This window comes from Ascidia mentula, chromosome 6, assembly GCF_947561715.1.
Source record: "Ascidia mentula chromosome 6, kaAscMent1.1, whole genome shotgun sequence".
Classification (NCBI taxonomy): Eukaryota; Metazoa; Chordata; class Ascidiacea; order Phlebobranchia; family Ascidiidae; genus Ascidia; species Ascidia mentula.
Genome location: NC_138571.1, coordinates 11,459,115 through 11,475,374, shown reverse-complemented (window position 1 = coordinate 11,475,374; position 16,260 = coordinate 11,459,115). Strand labels below are relative to the sequence as shown.

At 36.6% G+C, this 16,260-nt stretch overlaps 1 protein-coding gene across 2 annotated transcripts; it reads left to right on the top strand.

Moving 5' to 3' along the window:
• The first annotated feature begins 1,279 nt into the window (after positions 1–1,279).
• LOC145905979 (uncharacterized) lies at positions 1,280–15,338 on the top strand. Of its 2 annotated transcripts, XM_082993329.1 has the most exons (21): positions 1,280–2,307; positions 2,695–5,162; positions 5,575–5,736; positions 6,322–6,483; positions 7,535–7,648; positions 7,909–8,006; positions 8,089–8,271; positions 9,039–9,279; positions 9,373–9,445; positions 9,509–9,613; positions 9,685–9,962; positions 10,389–10,550; positions 10,964–11,104; positions 11,319–11,480; positions 12,469–12,582; positions 12,843–12,940; positions 13,023–13,205; positions 13,916–14,156; positions 14,250–14,316; positions 14,379–14,483; positions 14,554–15,338. In XM_082993329.1, exons 1-20 carry the CDS (start codon positions 1,329–1,331, stop codon positions 14,468–14,470), a joined length of 6,123 nt encoding a protein of 2,040 aa, XP_082849455.1. In that variant the 5' UTR covers positions 1,280–1,328; the 3' UTR covers positions 14,471–14,483; positions 14,554–15,338. The 2 variants fall into 2 exon arrangements, 1 of the variants encoding a protein (XP_082849455.1); XR_014402789.1 differs by lacking the exon at positions 14,554–15,338 and having other exon boundaries at positions 14,043–14,156; positions 14,379–14,453.
• The last annotated feature ends 922 nt before the right edge of the window (positions 15,339–16,260 follow it).

Sequence of the window (16,260 nt, the reverse complement as noted above, 5' to 3'; positions counted from 1 at the left end):
TATTGGCAATGGCCTCGGTGCGCTGCACCAGCTGTACTCCCGTCTCGTGGGGCCTGTCCTGGGTTGTTACTTGTTTATTATGAGGTAATCTCAAATCTGTATTTAATCATACAAAGCATACAATGGGTTTTGAGAAATCTAAACTATTGGTACAAAAATGTCATTGGTACAAAATTCTGTTATGATGGTATTGTTGTAGATTTACGAATTCGGTAGAATGCGAATTAAACTTTTATGTGTTGGCTGATTCCTTTCGTCAACCTGTGGTGGCAGGTATGACAATGAAACAATGATGAGTAACGCGATATGGTGAGACGCGATATTCGTGTTAAAGCGACAATTTCAAAAAAAATTTTTTCTCCATTCCTACACACTTATCCAACATTATAACAATTGTCACGTACGTTATATAATGCAACAGACGCGATTTTTATGGTTGTACAATGTATTTAACCAGTTGTACAATTCATACGTTTGACGTGTTTGCATTGTCCATTGTGGAATTGTTAAAACGATTTTCTGTCAATGATTAAACTTTATGCATGTCTTCAAAAAAGACGTTTTGCTAGCAATGGTTTGTTTTCCAGTACAACGCTTGTTCAATGTGGCAAGCAAACGAAACTTGAGTTTCGAGCATAAATGTAGACTTTCAATGGAAACAAAAGCTTCGACTCGACTCGACAACGGAGAGAAAGAACCAAAGAACAAGCTCTCCCAGCAGGGGATTACCCCACTGTTGTTGACAATGGTGCAATAACATATAGGTGGTTGATTCGGCATGAGTTTCAGTCAGTCTATTTGACTAACTCGTTGATCAGCGGTGAAGATTGTTTGTTGGATCTTAGTGTTTAAAATATTGTGTTTGTATGATGCTGACAAAATAACGGTACATGTTGAGCGATGTATGTGGGTTAACTAGCGAAGCAGTATTGCATTTAACAACCTATCATATGTATTTTCATGTGTTGGACTGGTAGCTGAGGTGTAAAGACAACACAAAAAACTATATTTTTGCTAGGCATAGTATTCTGTGCAAAACAAACATAATGATGACACATAACAGCCTCTAACTGGACCATATTTATGCATAATATAGATGCAATGTATTATTATCAATCATACAATTCTACAAATGGTAAACCTTGCAAAATATGTTGATGAAGTTTTATGTATATATATCAATATTTTAGTTTAAAAAAAGTTTATGGTAATATGTAAGCTAGATTTTTTGTTTTATGACCAATTACATTTGTGCTCATGCATTTGTTTTGCAGTAATACTCGATAAAAGTTTCTGACTTACAATTTTAGTAGAGTTTACACAAGAAAATGAAATCTTTGCGAGAGTATTTGCTGAAAAATGGTCCTCAGTTGTGTCCCAACTTTGAAGGCCTGGCCTATGATGAACAACAAATAAATGAAAAGTTTCAAGAAATCTTAGGAAAAGCCAATGCCAGTGATAACCAAGGCCAAATTTTCTTGGAGGACCTAGATATACAAATTACTGAGAGTGTACAAAGCCTGTTCAATTCTAAACAAGGCAAATACTTAACCCTAAATGCAGTGAACAATACCTTGCACAGTGTCAACAAGCACCTTGAATCATATTTGTGTTCAAACAAATCGGTCGATGGAGTAATGGCATTTATGTTGCGACATCCTGCTGATTTTTTAGTCTGGGGTGATTGTGTTTACTGGACAGATGGAAGCCGAAGAGCCCCTAATGTAAAAGAATATGAAACTCTTAAGGAAGTTGTACCCCAGCGCAGTGACGTCATTTTAAACAGCGAAATGAACTTTCAAAAACAAACAAAGAGTTTTCAAAAACACGTCCATCCAGACCTACTTGAAAGTGCTGGCCTTTTTCGATACGAACCTGGAAATCCAAAGCAGCATGACACATCCATTCGATTATCAGTAGCTTACCTGTTAAGCCTTGTGCAGGCCAGTGGTGACTCAGGCTGCACGCTCAACGCTCTTGCAACAAAAATAAAAAAGGCGTCTGTACAAATTTCACGAACTGTTTGCCCTCGTGCAGGCAATGCCGCTGAATTGGTGAAAGACTTTATCGGAAAGCACTGTCAGTCTTGTGTTGTGTGTACCGACAGTCGAGTGTTTGCTCCTCGTTGTAAGGCTTGGGAGAACCTGTGTACTAAAGCTGTGCAGAGGCTTGTAAAGGCAAGTTTGGCTGTCGAAGAGGAACTACCAAGTATGGCATTCAACGCTTCGGCAGTAAATCTAGAGAGAATTGGAGCTCCTGTGGAATTAAGCCAAAATATCACAAATCAAAGAAGGGAAAACAAGCAAGGTAAAATATTTTAAGCATAAAAAAGTCAATGTCGATTATATGTAGGTGTATTGGTTATAAATCTTAATACATTAATTGGTTTCCAATTTACTTAACGTGTGTATCTATAGCTTTCTATCGTAGAAAATTTTAACATGCGATATTCTTACGCTATCAAAGTTGTATAAAGTGGCACAAGTCATGCTTATTATTAATATATTACTCATTGGTTGCCCACACAATCGTTTGCACAGCACCGCATGCTAACAACGCTATCGGGAAACTGGATTTCAGATTGACCACTTCTCACCTACATGTTGTGTCAAAATTGTATCACTGTTTTTTACGGCGACACAAAATTGTTGCGATATCCCAAATGCCACAAAATACATCTGTTCAAATATTTAGACACAGACGAGGGCTGGGAGACGGCCACGAGGAAATCGAGTCAGCGCAGGGCATCCATTCAACTCCCAATGGCGGAAAACCCCAAAAGCGATCTCCGCGCTACTCCAAAGAAGAAAAAGCGTAGTAAAAATAGGAGACGAAACAACTCAGAATCAAAAGCGTCAACCTCGCCGACGTCTGGTTCACACAGACCCGGGCGTACAAATGAGGACAAGTCAAAAGTAAATTATAACTCCAGACCTTCGTCATCACGGTCTCACCCACCCACTCCTAAGCGTGCAAAAGCCAATCGTGCATCGACCTCAAATTCATCCAGTGGTCCTACGTCACCGATGACGTCACCACGTCCCGGCTCCTCCTTGCCAGCAATCTCCACAAAGTCGCCAAACGAGACAGAGAAGTTAGCAGGGCCCATTAAAGAAAGCGTTGTTAGTCCGACCAGTCCAAAGTCGACAAATCCTGTAATGTCACAAACAGTAATGGCGCCCTGGGCGAGAAAGGAAGACATGCAGTCCAAGGTAACCATGAGGGAGTATGTTCGCACTCCCAGCCCAGTTGAATCCGCAACCCGACGGAAATTATTTCTTTCAACGCCACCGGTCAAGACACCTGTTCCATCAAGGGATGAGAATAAACAGAGTGCAAAAACACCTCAAGCACCAACCAGAAAGCTCAAACCGCATTCTCTGTCACCTAGTGTTAGTGATCCGAATTCTAAATCACAGGCAACACCAGTTCAGCTGAAACCACAGGCAACACCAGTTCTGCTGAAACCACAGGCAACACCAGTAGAACAGACAAAAACAGCAATACCAGCACAGATGAAATCACCGGTAACACAACTCCAACAAGTGATGCACCCATCTTCGGCACCATACGTTGGTCCTTATATCCACCGCATGGTTTCTACACCTCCAGTTCTTGTAAATCCATTCTACACGCCACCTTCGGCGCAACATATCTGGTCGTTTCCTCCGGCGCCCTCCGAAGTACCACCAGTATTTAGAATGCAACCGAATGTACAAGTGATGCCAAACCAACAGCCTTTAAGGCAGGAACAGATGTATCTTCAACCAAAGTTGGAAGATCAACATATGAGGACTCTGCAGCAGCAAAGTCATGATCTCCAGCAGCAAAACGTGCAACAAATGCGTTTGCTGGCAGGACAGCTGAGGCAGAAGGAGCGAGAGCAGTTGCAAAAGAAAGAACAGGAGGAGCTGGAGAGAGAACAAGAGCTAAAACGCGAAGAGGAATTTCTGCAACACCGAAGACAAGTTAAAGAACAGCAAAAGCGGCAACAAGAGGAAGAAAAACTTTTGAAATTGCATCACGAGCAAGAAGAACAAAAACGGTTCGAAGAAATTTTAAAACAGTCGCAGATCGAGAAACAGAAACAACGGCAGTTGGAAGAGGAAAAAAGATTACTGACACTGAATATGCTCAAGAAATTGAAACAAAAACCAAATCTAACGCATGAAATGGACAAGGCCTATTTTGTAAAGAGTACGAACGATAAAGTGGCGGACGTTGGGTACATGGAGCAGTCCGGTTTGTGGAAACCAAATGTTGTCCAACAACCTGTTCCAAGCTTTCATGAAAGCTCGCAATTGCAACTTAATCAGGTTATGGCAGATCCCTGGAAAGTTGATCTGTCCCAGCAGCAGCCTCAACTGACCATGCAGCAAGGCAAGAGAGCTGTTCAACCCAACACTGTACAGTCGCAACAAAGCAGCCAAGTACAGCAGGCATTCCAGCAGCAAGTAAGGGAAGTGGCAGGAAAACCCCACGAACAACGGAAAACAGAAAAGCGAGAATCTAAACAACTGGAAAATGCACAAAGCCATCCACATTCACCTCGAGTGGTTTCTGACCAGAATGTTCCTGTAAAACGACAACCTTCAGCCCGTTTCATAAATCCCGACGTGGAGCTGATTTTAAACAAACTAAAAGACCGTACTTTCGTGCATGTGAATGTATTGTTCGTGCAGTGTCTCGTCGGAAGCACCAACCGGCAATCTTTTACATCTGTGAAACAGCTCAACGACTTCATAAACACCGTCCCTAGCTTCTTTAAAAGCGAAGGTGGTTTGGTGAGGCAAATCAAACCACAGGCAACACCAGCAGAACAGAAAAAAAACGACCGCATGGTTTCTACACCACCAGTTCTTGTAAATCCGTTCTACCCGCCACCTTTGCCGCAACATATCGGGTTGTTTCCTCAGGAAGTTCCAACGAAAAGATTTGATCCAATAACCTCTAGCATGAATTTGAGGGATAGAGGCAATCATAGGAGACCAGACCAAAATGCAATACTCCAAGATTGCATGAGGGCTTACAAAACAAATAATGAGAAGATAACTTCTTCAGTAGCTTCCTCACTTCCTGATGAGCTCGATTTAGCTTCGTGTGGAATCACTCAGGAAGAGATTGAAGCTCTCTCGTTTGTTATTGGAAGAAGAAACGAATCGGTAATATTTTATAGTTTATGAACTTTTTTCGACGCGAGCGCCTTGTGTGATGTCATTTTCGCCACAGCGCAAAAGGTTTACGATTTTTGGTCGCCGCTACTTTTCGTGCAGTTTTCTACATTTTTTAGTTGACGTAGAACTGAAAAACTTTGGATACATGCTTGTTGTAGATGTACCTTTAGTTTTACGCAAAGTTGCCATGGTCGTGTCATATGCACTTTAATGCCATAATAAGCAAATATATACGTCAATGTTTCAACGTTTCAATTTTGTAAAATTGCTCATGTTTTAGTACCAAGGATGTGTGGTCATTACTTTCTTGCTTGACATGCGTGTTCATTGAAAACCTTGTACTCCTTCCTTGTTTGTATTCTAACAAATATCCTTATTTCAAGTTGATTGTTTCATTCAGATGAGGAAACTCAATCTCTCCTGGAACAAGATAGGAGATAGTGGAGCAGCTGCATTGGCTCGTTGCATTCACAACATTGAAGAACTTGATCTGGATTATTGTGGCATAGGAGTTGAGGATGTGGAAATTCTCTCAGAGAAGATTAAAGATTTACAAAAACCTGTAAGACACAATTAGTCCTTCACTTGTCACTATTCTGTTTTGTGGCATCATGGTGTTGAAATCCGCTCAAGAGAATACAAAAACATTAGAACCACATTTAAAATTAAATTTTACTATTTCAGCTTGTTTTATCAGTTGTATTGGTTTGTGGTAGTTTGTTTATGTCAACCACAGTAGCCATTGCTTAATCAGATTTTGTCAGTTTTGCGCTTTTTCCATCCACATTTTGCCCATTTCAATTGTTTATTGTGAAATGGGTTATAATTTTATACAAACGTTTCAAAAAATATTGTTTGCTCATAAATCATAAAAGTATGTGTCAATGAAAACAAGTCTTTACACAGACAGGGGAGGATCTCATTTATTCCAAAGTAAAAAAGTAACATATGCATGTTTTTGTTGAAAACAAAGTAGTAAACTGTTCATTACAATTAATATTTCTTTTGATCAAAAAATTGCATTCATCTATAGCAAGGTTTTATATAATGTTTAATTTACAACAATACAGAATCTTATCATAAATACCACCACTAACATCTTAATAAATGAGACATGGCTAATAATTATATTTTCTATATATTACAGAAGCATAAAGAATATCAAGTAATCCAGTCAACATCATCAGTTGTTGGCGTGGAAGGTGGCAAACTTGATGTGATGGGTTGTGTTGTTGATATTCCTCCTAATGCACTGGACACAAATGTAAAAGTATTAATACGAAGTTACTATGGAAATACTAAGCCAAATGTAAGTGATTTTACACATGTGATGTGAATACAGGATTTTACTGTCAAAATATGTTGTTTTCTAACGCTCAATATCAACTTACCTGACGGGGGCCTTCACCGTGATCAGGCCTGCGGAAGGCGCAGGGTAAGGCTTAGCCAAGTTAGGCTTGGCTGACCCTTGCGGTTACTCCCAAATGTGGGTAACTCGGCCCTACAATTTCTAAAAAAAAAAAGGCTTAACATCGATATTAGATCCAACAAATGATGTTTGTGAGCTTATCAACGTTATCAACATGTGATTGACTTTTTCCCAAACACCTATTCCTGTGGCTCAGTTCATAAATTTTGAAATATTGACTTTTAAGTCATTTACTCATGAAAGTCCACAAGTACAGTTTAAAGGAATAAATAATTGATGCAACTTCTTTGAACAAAACACAGCAAGGATTTGTGGAGCCTCTAGGAGGTTCATGTGCCCTATAAGATAGCAGAAACAGTCCCAGGCGATGCCAAAACATCTTTTCAGTGATGAGTGTTTTTGCCATTGCATAGAGAAAGGCAGGGCTAACTTTGAATTACAAATTGGATGAGGTTTTCGTGATTCATATTTTTTGCATTCTTTCAGCCATTTTATCTAAAATTATGTACATGTAGGGTGGTTCAAGCAACTACCCTGCAACTAATTTAGTCTTGAACATGTAAACAAGAGCCCAGAAAGGACAAATCACAGATTCAATTATCCCTCTGGACATTTTGATGCTTTTGTGAATAATTTTTAACAACACCCTACAACAAATGACTACCTGACTGAGTCTGATTCCCATGTATCACCTGGTTGCTTTGTTATGTGCCGCCTTTCCTTATGACAGACTTTTTATACTGACAAAAAGTATATGTTTTAGTCTAAACACAGAATCACAATTTTTACAACCATGTAGAAACATATGGAATATTTTATGTTTGTTTTCTTTACAAATACAAGACGTAATTTCTTGGGTGTTAGCAAGTAAAATGTTTCGTTATTCAACAATTATAATTTAAATTTTTATTATTGGATTTTCATATCACAGATGGAAGTTACTCCATTGTTGTATTGTGGACCAAGTGGGTTAAAGTTCATCAAAGATGTCACCATTACTTTACCAACATGTTTTGTGTGTGAAGATCCTAAACAACATGTTGTTGTAAGTTTAACTAATTTATTGTGAACTTAACTCAAATGAGCATTTACGTGAATTTGCAAAAAACAAGAACCTCGTGTTTATATTTAGATAGCTTAATTATTATGGAATAAAAATAATTTGATTTACCCTGAATTAGTTCAGCCAATAACAAAGTAAGTGTTAAAGTGTTTATTTTGAAAGTAATTTGGAATTGTTCTGTAGTGACTTGTATAAACTATTCTTTAAATGTTGTTGTATTAATGCTTCAACAAAATATGAAGGTTAAAACAAGCCAAGATGGTGAAATGTGGGAATATTATCAAACTTTATCCTACAGTGGGGAGGGGAAGATTACATTTAAAGTAACTCACTTCACATGGTAAGTTTAACTATTTTATATGAGAAATTAATGTAAGACTATCTAATTTTGGAACATTTAAATTTGTGTGTGGTACATTTAGGTTTCAATCGATTGTTGAAAATCTCTTTCAATGGTCGAAAAATAAAGTGGTTATTAGTGGGTTTCCAGAAAGGGAAAGTTTTGACTCTGAAGAAAGACTTCGGAGATTTGTCATTTGTGACGAATTGAAATTTAACTCAAGGACTGAAGATAACCTTACCATATTGCTTGGTTTCACTTTAAGGTAATAAAACACATAAAAGCTTTTGTGATGAACAATAGCTTGGAAGAATGTATTGTAGCTTATATAGATATTTAGCAAGTGTATCAGTAGTTGAATCTGCCCAAACAGCCAACATCAATGACTAAGTAACTGGAAAAATAAATGACAAGGCATCATATTAACCAGATAAATAAAAGCTAATAAATGTCAATACATCAATCATTGACTGTAGAGATGTAGTCGCTGTGTATTTCCTCGCATAGATGCAAGTGAAATTAATTATGGGCACTGGCATGTCAAAGAAGGCGGCGGTTCGTCTGTTGATCCACAATTTCTTCGCAAAGGCAAGTCCACCTGCTGCAACGTTGTTGTGTTTATGCTAGTCATGCAGTCGGTAAAGAGCAGGCTCATTTCGTATTGGTAGGAGTTGACTGTGTTTTTGTAAGCAATGGAGCCCATGTTGTCTGGGGAAGGGGACGCGTATATGACATTGTTTGCAATTCCCTTGTCAATACATCAGTGTAGTTTTCCTATTTTAACATTAGGTTTTTTTATTACAATTAACACAATGGTTTTTATGTAGAAAACTCTATTTAGGATGTAATTTTGTAAAAACAAGTGCGGTAGAAAAGTTTTAATAATGACTGAAAGTACAATGTAGCAAAATAAGGCAATTGATGTAGTAACATTCATACTCTGAAGTCATTCTTAATAATACTTTCTTCTGTAAGTCTAAACAAATCTTTTCTTTCCTGCATGTCTAAATTTCTTAATTATTGCATTACCAGATCAGATCAAAATGAAGCAACACTCACACTTGAAAACAAAAGCGGCCGAGTGACATTTGATGAAAATCATATTAAACTGAAGAAAGTGTTTTCAAACAATTGGACACAGCATGATTTTGTTTTTAAGTTTGCTTCACACAATGGTTATGAAAAGGTTTTTGTCGAATTGGATTTTAATGGCGAGTTATTCACTACAAACTTTGGTGTAAAGGTTGAAACCGAAGGCACAGAAGAAAAGCAAGTAGGTTATATCATAACCTTTATCCACCATAATCATAAGATTAGACTTTGTATGTTTTGCTTTTAGATTAAATGTGTACATGTTTTTTTGCAGAGGGGCACAAGGCAAAAATCTGATTTAAAAATTGCCAAGTTAAGTGAATCGCCTACCACCTTGCAACAAGCAAGTATGACTAAACACTAATTAGTTTTTAAGTTGTTAGTCTCTTACATTTTGTTGTAATTTTTAGGTACTGCATTTTCAGGCTGTATATTAAATGAACCACACATCACTATAGCAGGAGGCTCAGTTAACAAAAAAAACACTCAACAATCGATGTCAACTTCATTACCAGGTTTGCATGGTGTTGCTGAGTGTACATAGGCTTATACTGTGGAAAATAGCATAATTAGAATATGTTTTTAGATGGTGAGCCATCTGTGAAACGAGAGGAATTTACAGTTCCAACGAAAAGATTTGATCCAATGACCTCTAGCATGAATTTGAGTGATAGAGGCAATCGTAGGAGACCGGACCAAAATGCAATACTCCAAGATTGCATGAGGGCCTACAAAACAAATGACGAGGAGATAACTTCTTCAGTAGCTTCCTCACTTCCTGATGAGCTCGATTTAACTTTGTGTGGAATCACTCAGGAAGAGATTGAAGCTCTGTCTTTTGTTATTGAAAGAAGAAACAAATCGGTAATATTTTATAGTTTATGAACTTTTTTCGACGCAAGCGCCTTGTGTGATGTCATTTTCGCCACAGTGCAAAAGGTTTATTTTTTTTTATTATTATTTGATTTTTGGTCGCCGCTACATTTTGTGCAGTTTTCTGCATTATTTAGTTGCCGTAGAACCGAAAAACTTTGAAAATATGTTTGTTGAAGATGTACCTTTAGTTTTACGCAAATTTGCCACGACCGTGTCATATGCACTTAAACACCATAACAAGCAAATATATACATCAATGTTTCAACGTTTCAATTCTGTAAAATTGCTCATGTTTTAGTACCAAGGATGTGTGGTTATTACTTACTTGATTGACATGCGTGTTCATTGAAAACCTTGTACCTCTTCCTTGTTTGTATTCTAACAAATATCCTTATTTCAAGTTGATTGTTTCAGATGAGGAAACTCAATCTCTCCTGGAACAAGATAGGAGATACTGGAGCAGCTGCATTGGCTCGTTGCATTCACAACATTGAAGAACTTGATGTGGGTTATTGTGGCATAGGAGATGAGGGTGTGGAAATTCTCTCAGAGAAGATTAAAGATTTACAAAAACCTGTAAGACACAATTAGTCCTTCACTTGTCACTTGTGCTGGGAACAAAATTTGGTCTTTGTTCTGTTTTGTGGCATCATGGTGTTGAAATCCTCTCAAGAGAATACAAAAACATTAGAACCACATTTAAAATTAAATTTTACTATTTCAGGTTGTTTCATCAGTTACATTGGTTTGTGGTAGTTTGTTTATGTCAACCACATTAGCCATTGCTTAATCAGATTTTGTTCATTTTGCACTTTTTCCATCCATATTTTGCCCATTTCAATTGTTTATCGTGAAATGGGTTGTAATTTTATACAAATGTTTAAAAATATTATTATTTGCTCATAAATCGTATGAGTATGTGTCAATGAAAACAGGTATTTCTGGACAAAATCTGTTTTAAACATTTTTGTGAAATATCTGTTATTTAGATGAAATATGTGGATCTATACAGCGACAATTTGACAGATGAAAGTGCAGAGTCATTTGCTGGATGTATGCACAATATAGAGAGGTTGTCGGTCAGTGAAAACTACTTTACACAGGCGGGGAAGGATCTCATCAATTCTAAAGTGAAAATAATAACATATGCATGTTTTTGTTGAAAACAAAGTAATAAACTGTTCATTACAATTAACATTTCTTTCGATCCAAAATTGCATTCATCTATAGCAAGGTTTTATATAATGTTTAATTTACAACAATACAAAATCTTATCATAAATACCACCACTAACATCTTTATAAATGAGACATGACTAATAATTATATTTTCTATATTTCACAGAAGCATAAAGAATATGAAGTAATCCAGTCAACATCATCAGTTGTTGGCGTGGAAGGTGACAAACTTGATGTGATGGGTTGTGTTGTTGATATTCCTCCTAATGCACTGGACAGATATGTAAAAATTTGGATACGAAGTTACTATGGAAATACTAAGCCAAATGTAAGTGATTTTACACATGTGATGAGCATACAGGATTTTACTGTCAAAATATGTTGATTGTTTTCTAACGCTCAATATCAACTTACCTGACGGTGGTCTTCACCGTTATCAGGCCTGCGGTGGGCGCAGGGTAAGGCTTAGCCAACTTAGGCTTGGCTAACCTTTGTGGTTACTCCCAAATGTGGGTAACGTTTTCCTTACAATTTTTCTAAAAAAAAGAAAAGGCCTTATATCGATATTAGATCCAACAAATGATGTTTGTGAGCTTATCAACGTTATCAAGATGTGATTGAATTTTTCCCAACCACCTATTCCTGTGGTTCAGCTCATAAATTTTGAAATATTGACTTTTAGTCAAGTACCATTTAAAGGAAAAAATAATTGATGCCGCTTAATTAAACAAAACACAGGAAGGAATTGTGGAGCCTCCAGGAGGTTCATGTGCCCTATAAGATAGCAGAAACAGTCCCGGGCAATACCAAAACATCTTTTCTCTGACGAGTGTTTTTGCCATTGCATAGAGAAAGGCAGGGCTAACTTTGAATTACAAATTGGATGAGGTTTTCGTGATTCATATTTTTGCATTTTTTCAGCCATTTTATCTAAAATTATGTCCATGTAGGGTGGTTCAAGCAATTACCCTGCACTAATTTCATCCTGAACGTGTAAGCAAGAGTCCAGAAAGGACAAATCACAGATTCAATTATCCCTCTGGACATTTTGATGCTTTTTTGAATAATTTTTAACAATACCCTTATGACAGACTTTATACAGACAAAATGTATATGTTTTACTCTAAACACCGAATCTGTTTGAACAAATGAGAAAAAAATATATCATTGTATCAAAAATACACAATTTTTACAACCATGTACAAACATATGGAATATTTTATGTTTGTTCTCTTTACAAATACAAGATGTAATTTCTTGGGTGTTAGCAAGTAAAATGTTTCGTTATTTAACAATTATATTTTTACATATCACAGATGGAAGTTACTCCATTGTTGTATTGTGGACCAAGTGGGTTAAAGTTCATCAAAGATGTCACCATTACTTTACCAACATGTTTTGTGTGTGAAGATCCTCAACAACATGTTGTTGTAAGTTTAATTAATTTCTTGTGAACTTAAGTCAAATGAGCATTTATGTGAATTTGCAAAAAACAAGAACCTTATGTTTATGTTTAGATAGCTTAATTATTATGGAATAAAAATAATTTGGTTTATCCTGAATTAGTTCAGCCAACAACAAAGTAAGTATTAAAGTGTTCATTTTGAAAGTAATTTGGAATTGTTGTGTAGTGACTTAAATAAACTATTCTTTAAATGATGTTGTATTAATGCTTTAACAAAATATGAAGGTTAAAACAAGCCAAGATGGTGAAACGTGGGAATATTATCAAACTTTATCCTACAGTGGGGAGGGGAAGATTACATTTAAAGTAACTCACTTTACATGGTAAGTTTAACAATTTTATTTGAGAAATCAATGTAAGACTATTTAATTTTGGAACATTTAAATTTGTTTGTGGTACATTTAGGTTTCAATCGATTGTTGAAAATCTCTTTCAATGGTCGAAAAATAAAGTGGTTATTAGTGGGTTTCAAGGAAGGGAAAGTTCTGACTGTGAAGAAAGATGTTGTAGATTTGTCATTTGTGACAAATTGGAATTTAACTCAAGGGCTGAAGATAACCTTACCAAGTTGCTTGGTTTCACTTTAAGGTAATATATCACATAAAAGCTGTTGTGATGAACAATAGCTTGGAAAAATGTATTGTAGAATTAGCTTATATAGGTATTTAGCAAGTGTATCAGTAGTTGAATCTGCCCAAACAGCCAACATCAATGACTAAGTAACTGGAAAAATAAATGACAAGGCATCATATTAACCAGATAAATAAAAGCTAATAAATGTCAATACATCAATCATTGACTGTAGAGATGTAGTCGCTGTGTATTTCCTCGCATAGATGCAAGTGAAATTAATTATGGGCACTGGCATGTCGAAGAAGGCGGCGGTTCGTCTGTTGATCAAAGTGTTTATGCTAGTCATGCAGTCGGTGAAGAGCAGGCTCATTTCATATTGGAAAAGTTGACTGCGTCTTGTAAGCAATGGAGCCCATTTTGTTTGGGGAAGGGGACGCGTATATGACATTGTTTGCAATTCCCTTGTCAATACATCAGTGTAGTTTTCCTATTTTAATATTAGGTTTTGTTATTACAATTAACACTATGGTTTTTGTGTAAAAAACTCTCTATTTAGGTTGTAATTTTGTAAAAACAAGTGCAGTGGAAAAGTTTTAATAATGACTGAAAGTACAATGTAGCAAAATAAGGCAATTGATGTAGTAACATTCATACTCTGAAGTCATTCTTAATAATACATTCTTCTGAGAGTCTAAACAATAGTGTCTTAATTATTGTGTTACCAGACCAGATCAAAATGAAGCAACGCTCGCACTTGAAAACAAAAGCGGCCGAGTGACATTTGATGAAAATCATATTAAACTGAAGAAAGTATTTTCAAACAATTGGACACAACATGATTCTGTTTTTAAGTTTGCTTCACACAATGGTTATGAAAAAGTTTTGGTCGAATTGGATTTTGATGGCGACTTATTCACTGCAAACTTTGGTGTAAAAGTTGAAACAAAAAACACAGAAGAAAAGCAAGTAGGTTATATCATAACCTTTATCCACCATAATCATGAGATTAGACTTTGTATACTTTGCTTTTAGATTAAATGTGTATATATTTGTCTACAGAGGGGGACAAAGCAAAAATCTGATTTAAAAGAGTCAAGTGAGTCGCCAACCACCTTGCAACAAGCAAGTATGACTAAGCACTAATTGGTTTAAAGTTGTAAGTCTCTTGCATTTTGTTGTAATTTTTAGGTACTGCATTTTTAGACTGTACATTAAATGAACCACGCATCACTATAGCAGGAGGCTCAGTTAACAAAAAAAACACTCAACAATCGATGTAAACTTCATCACCAGGTTTGCATGGTGTTTCTGAGTGTACATAGGCTTATACTGTGGAAAATAGCATAATTAGAATATGTTTTAGATGGTGAGCCTTCATGCAGCAAAGATCATTAGTTTCATCTTCCAAATCCATCTATGCAAGGTTCTAACCCTGATATTAGACAATATTCTAAAATGTTGAACATGTCATAGTTTTGGGACGCAAGTTTTGGCAATTGATACATTTTACTTGGTTGAGTGTATTATCTCTTCCCTTGTGTTCTGATGCAATTTAACATATTCCACAATTCCCTGAATGTATGTTTTTGATTTATTGTACGTTATTTTTTTGCTATTTATCTATGCAATGTAGAGAAGTATTTTAGTTATTGTTTTCATTTTGCTTATGTGATGCAATAAACCAGGGATTTAACAGCGTAATGTTTTGCAACACGAAACATGAATGCTGTGAAATCCCTGGTTTTGGGGAAATTTTTCTGGCTCAAAGTTTGCCAAAAACATAGTAATGGTTCGGTTATACACGTGTGCGCTAATTGTGACAAAGGCTTATTTCATTACAAAACCCAAATCGGTCATCAATGACGATGGTGGCCTCACATTCCTCGAAAGTTCATCCCGGGGGCCAGTGTTACCTTCAAAAAAAATTTTATTGTCGAAACGACATTTATTTAGATGTAAACTTTGTTGTTTGCTATCACACGATTAACAAAATAATCTTTATTGAAGGCGACATTTGTAGTCGAGCAGCTTGTTTTAACGAGGTTTTGTCCACGTGAATTTTGGTTGTGGCCGTGCGAAGAGAGTCGTACAAAGCTTTGTTTCCATATCAGGTTACAAATCGCGGGCCGACGGAAATTAGATCGGGAGCCAAAATTGGACCACTCTAGCCCACTCTGTCGCTGTGCACTGAAAAGAAGCAGAAGGGCGTGGTCGAGTTTATGCGGATATAACATCTCATCACTGCCAACATTAGCGGAATAACTATTACTCCAAAACAATTACAGGACCAGGCTGCGCACAAGCGGACGTTACATTAAAGTTTTCAATTTGAACGTTTCCTAAACTTCGGTCAAACATTTGAAAAGAGATTCAAAGATGGTTGAAATGTCAACAAACCCTTGACAATTTAGTTAATCGTCTTAACTTGGTATATCAAGATGCGGTGAATATAATGATGGATTCCTCGAATGTGCAAAAGTTAAAGGAGGTAACTTCGGCTATCGACTTGTATGTGTCTACAAACGTCCGAAAGATGGCGCTGTTTGTTACCAAGGAAGGGAAGGGTTGTCTTTGGTTGTGCCGCCAGATTTCAGAATACGTCGCTAAACGATTAGCTTTACAAGGCCCAAATTTAATCAACAGCCTTTTCGGGACACTTGTTCGATTTCGCCAGGAACCAGTTGCGTTTGTCGCCGATGTTAAAGCGATGTTTCATCAGGTGAGGGTAAATCCAAGAATAATAGGAACTTTGTAATTTTTATGACATCCAATTTCTTATATAATGGCAAGACGTGGCTTTGAAAGGAACTAAACGTTATGGAATGAAGTATGTTATTTTGAAAAGTGTTGAGTTTTTTCAGTTAGAGTGCCGATCCTCCACCCCAAGTACCAATAGCGTTCTGAATATGGGAATATACAAATGAATAGTAAACATTTCTCAACGTTTTAACGTCAAGATAATTTCGCAACTGAAAAAAGTGCCACATGCTTGTGACAATTTCTTTTCCAAATAATGAATGTGAGTTGTCCAGGTTAGTTTTTCATCAATGTATACACCGAGGTACTTAAT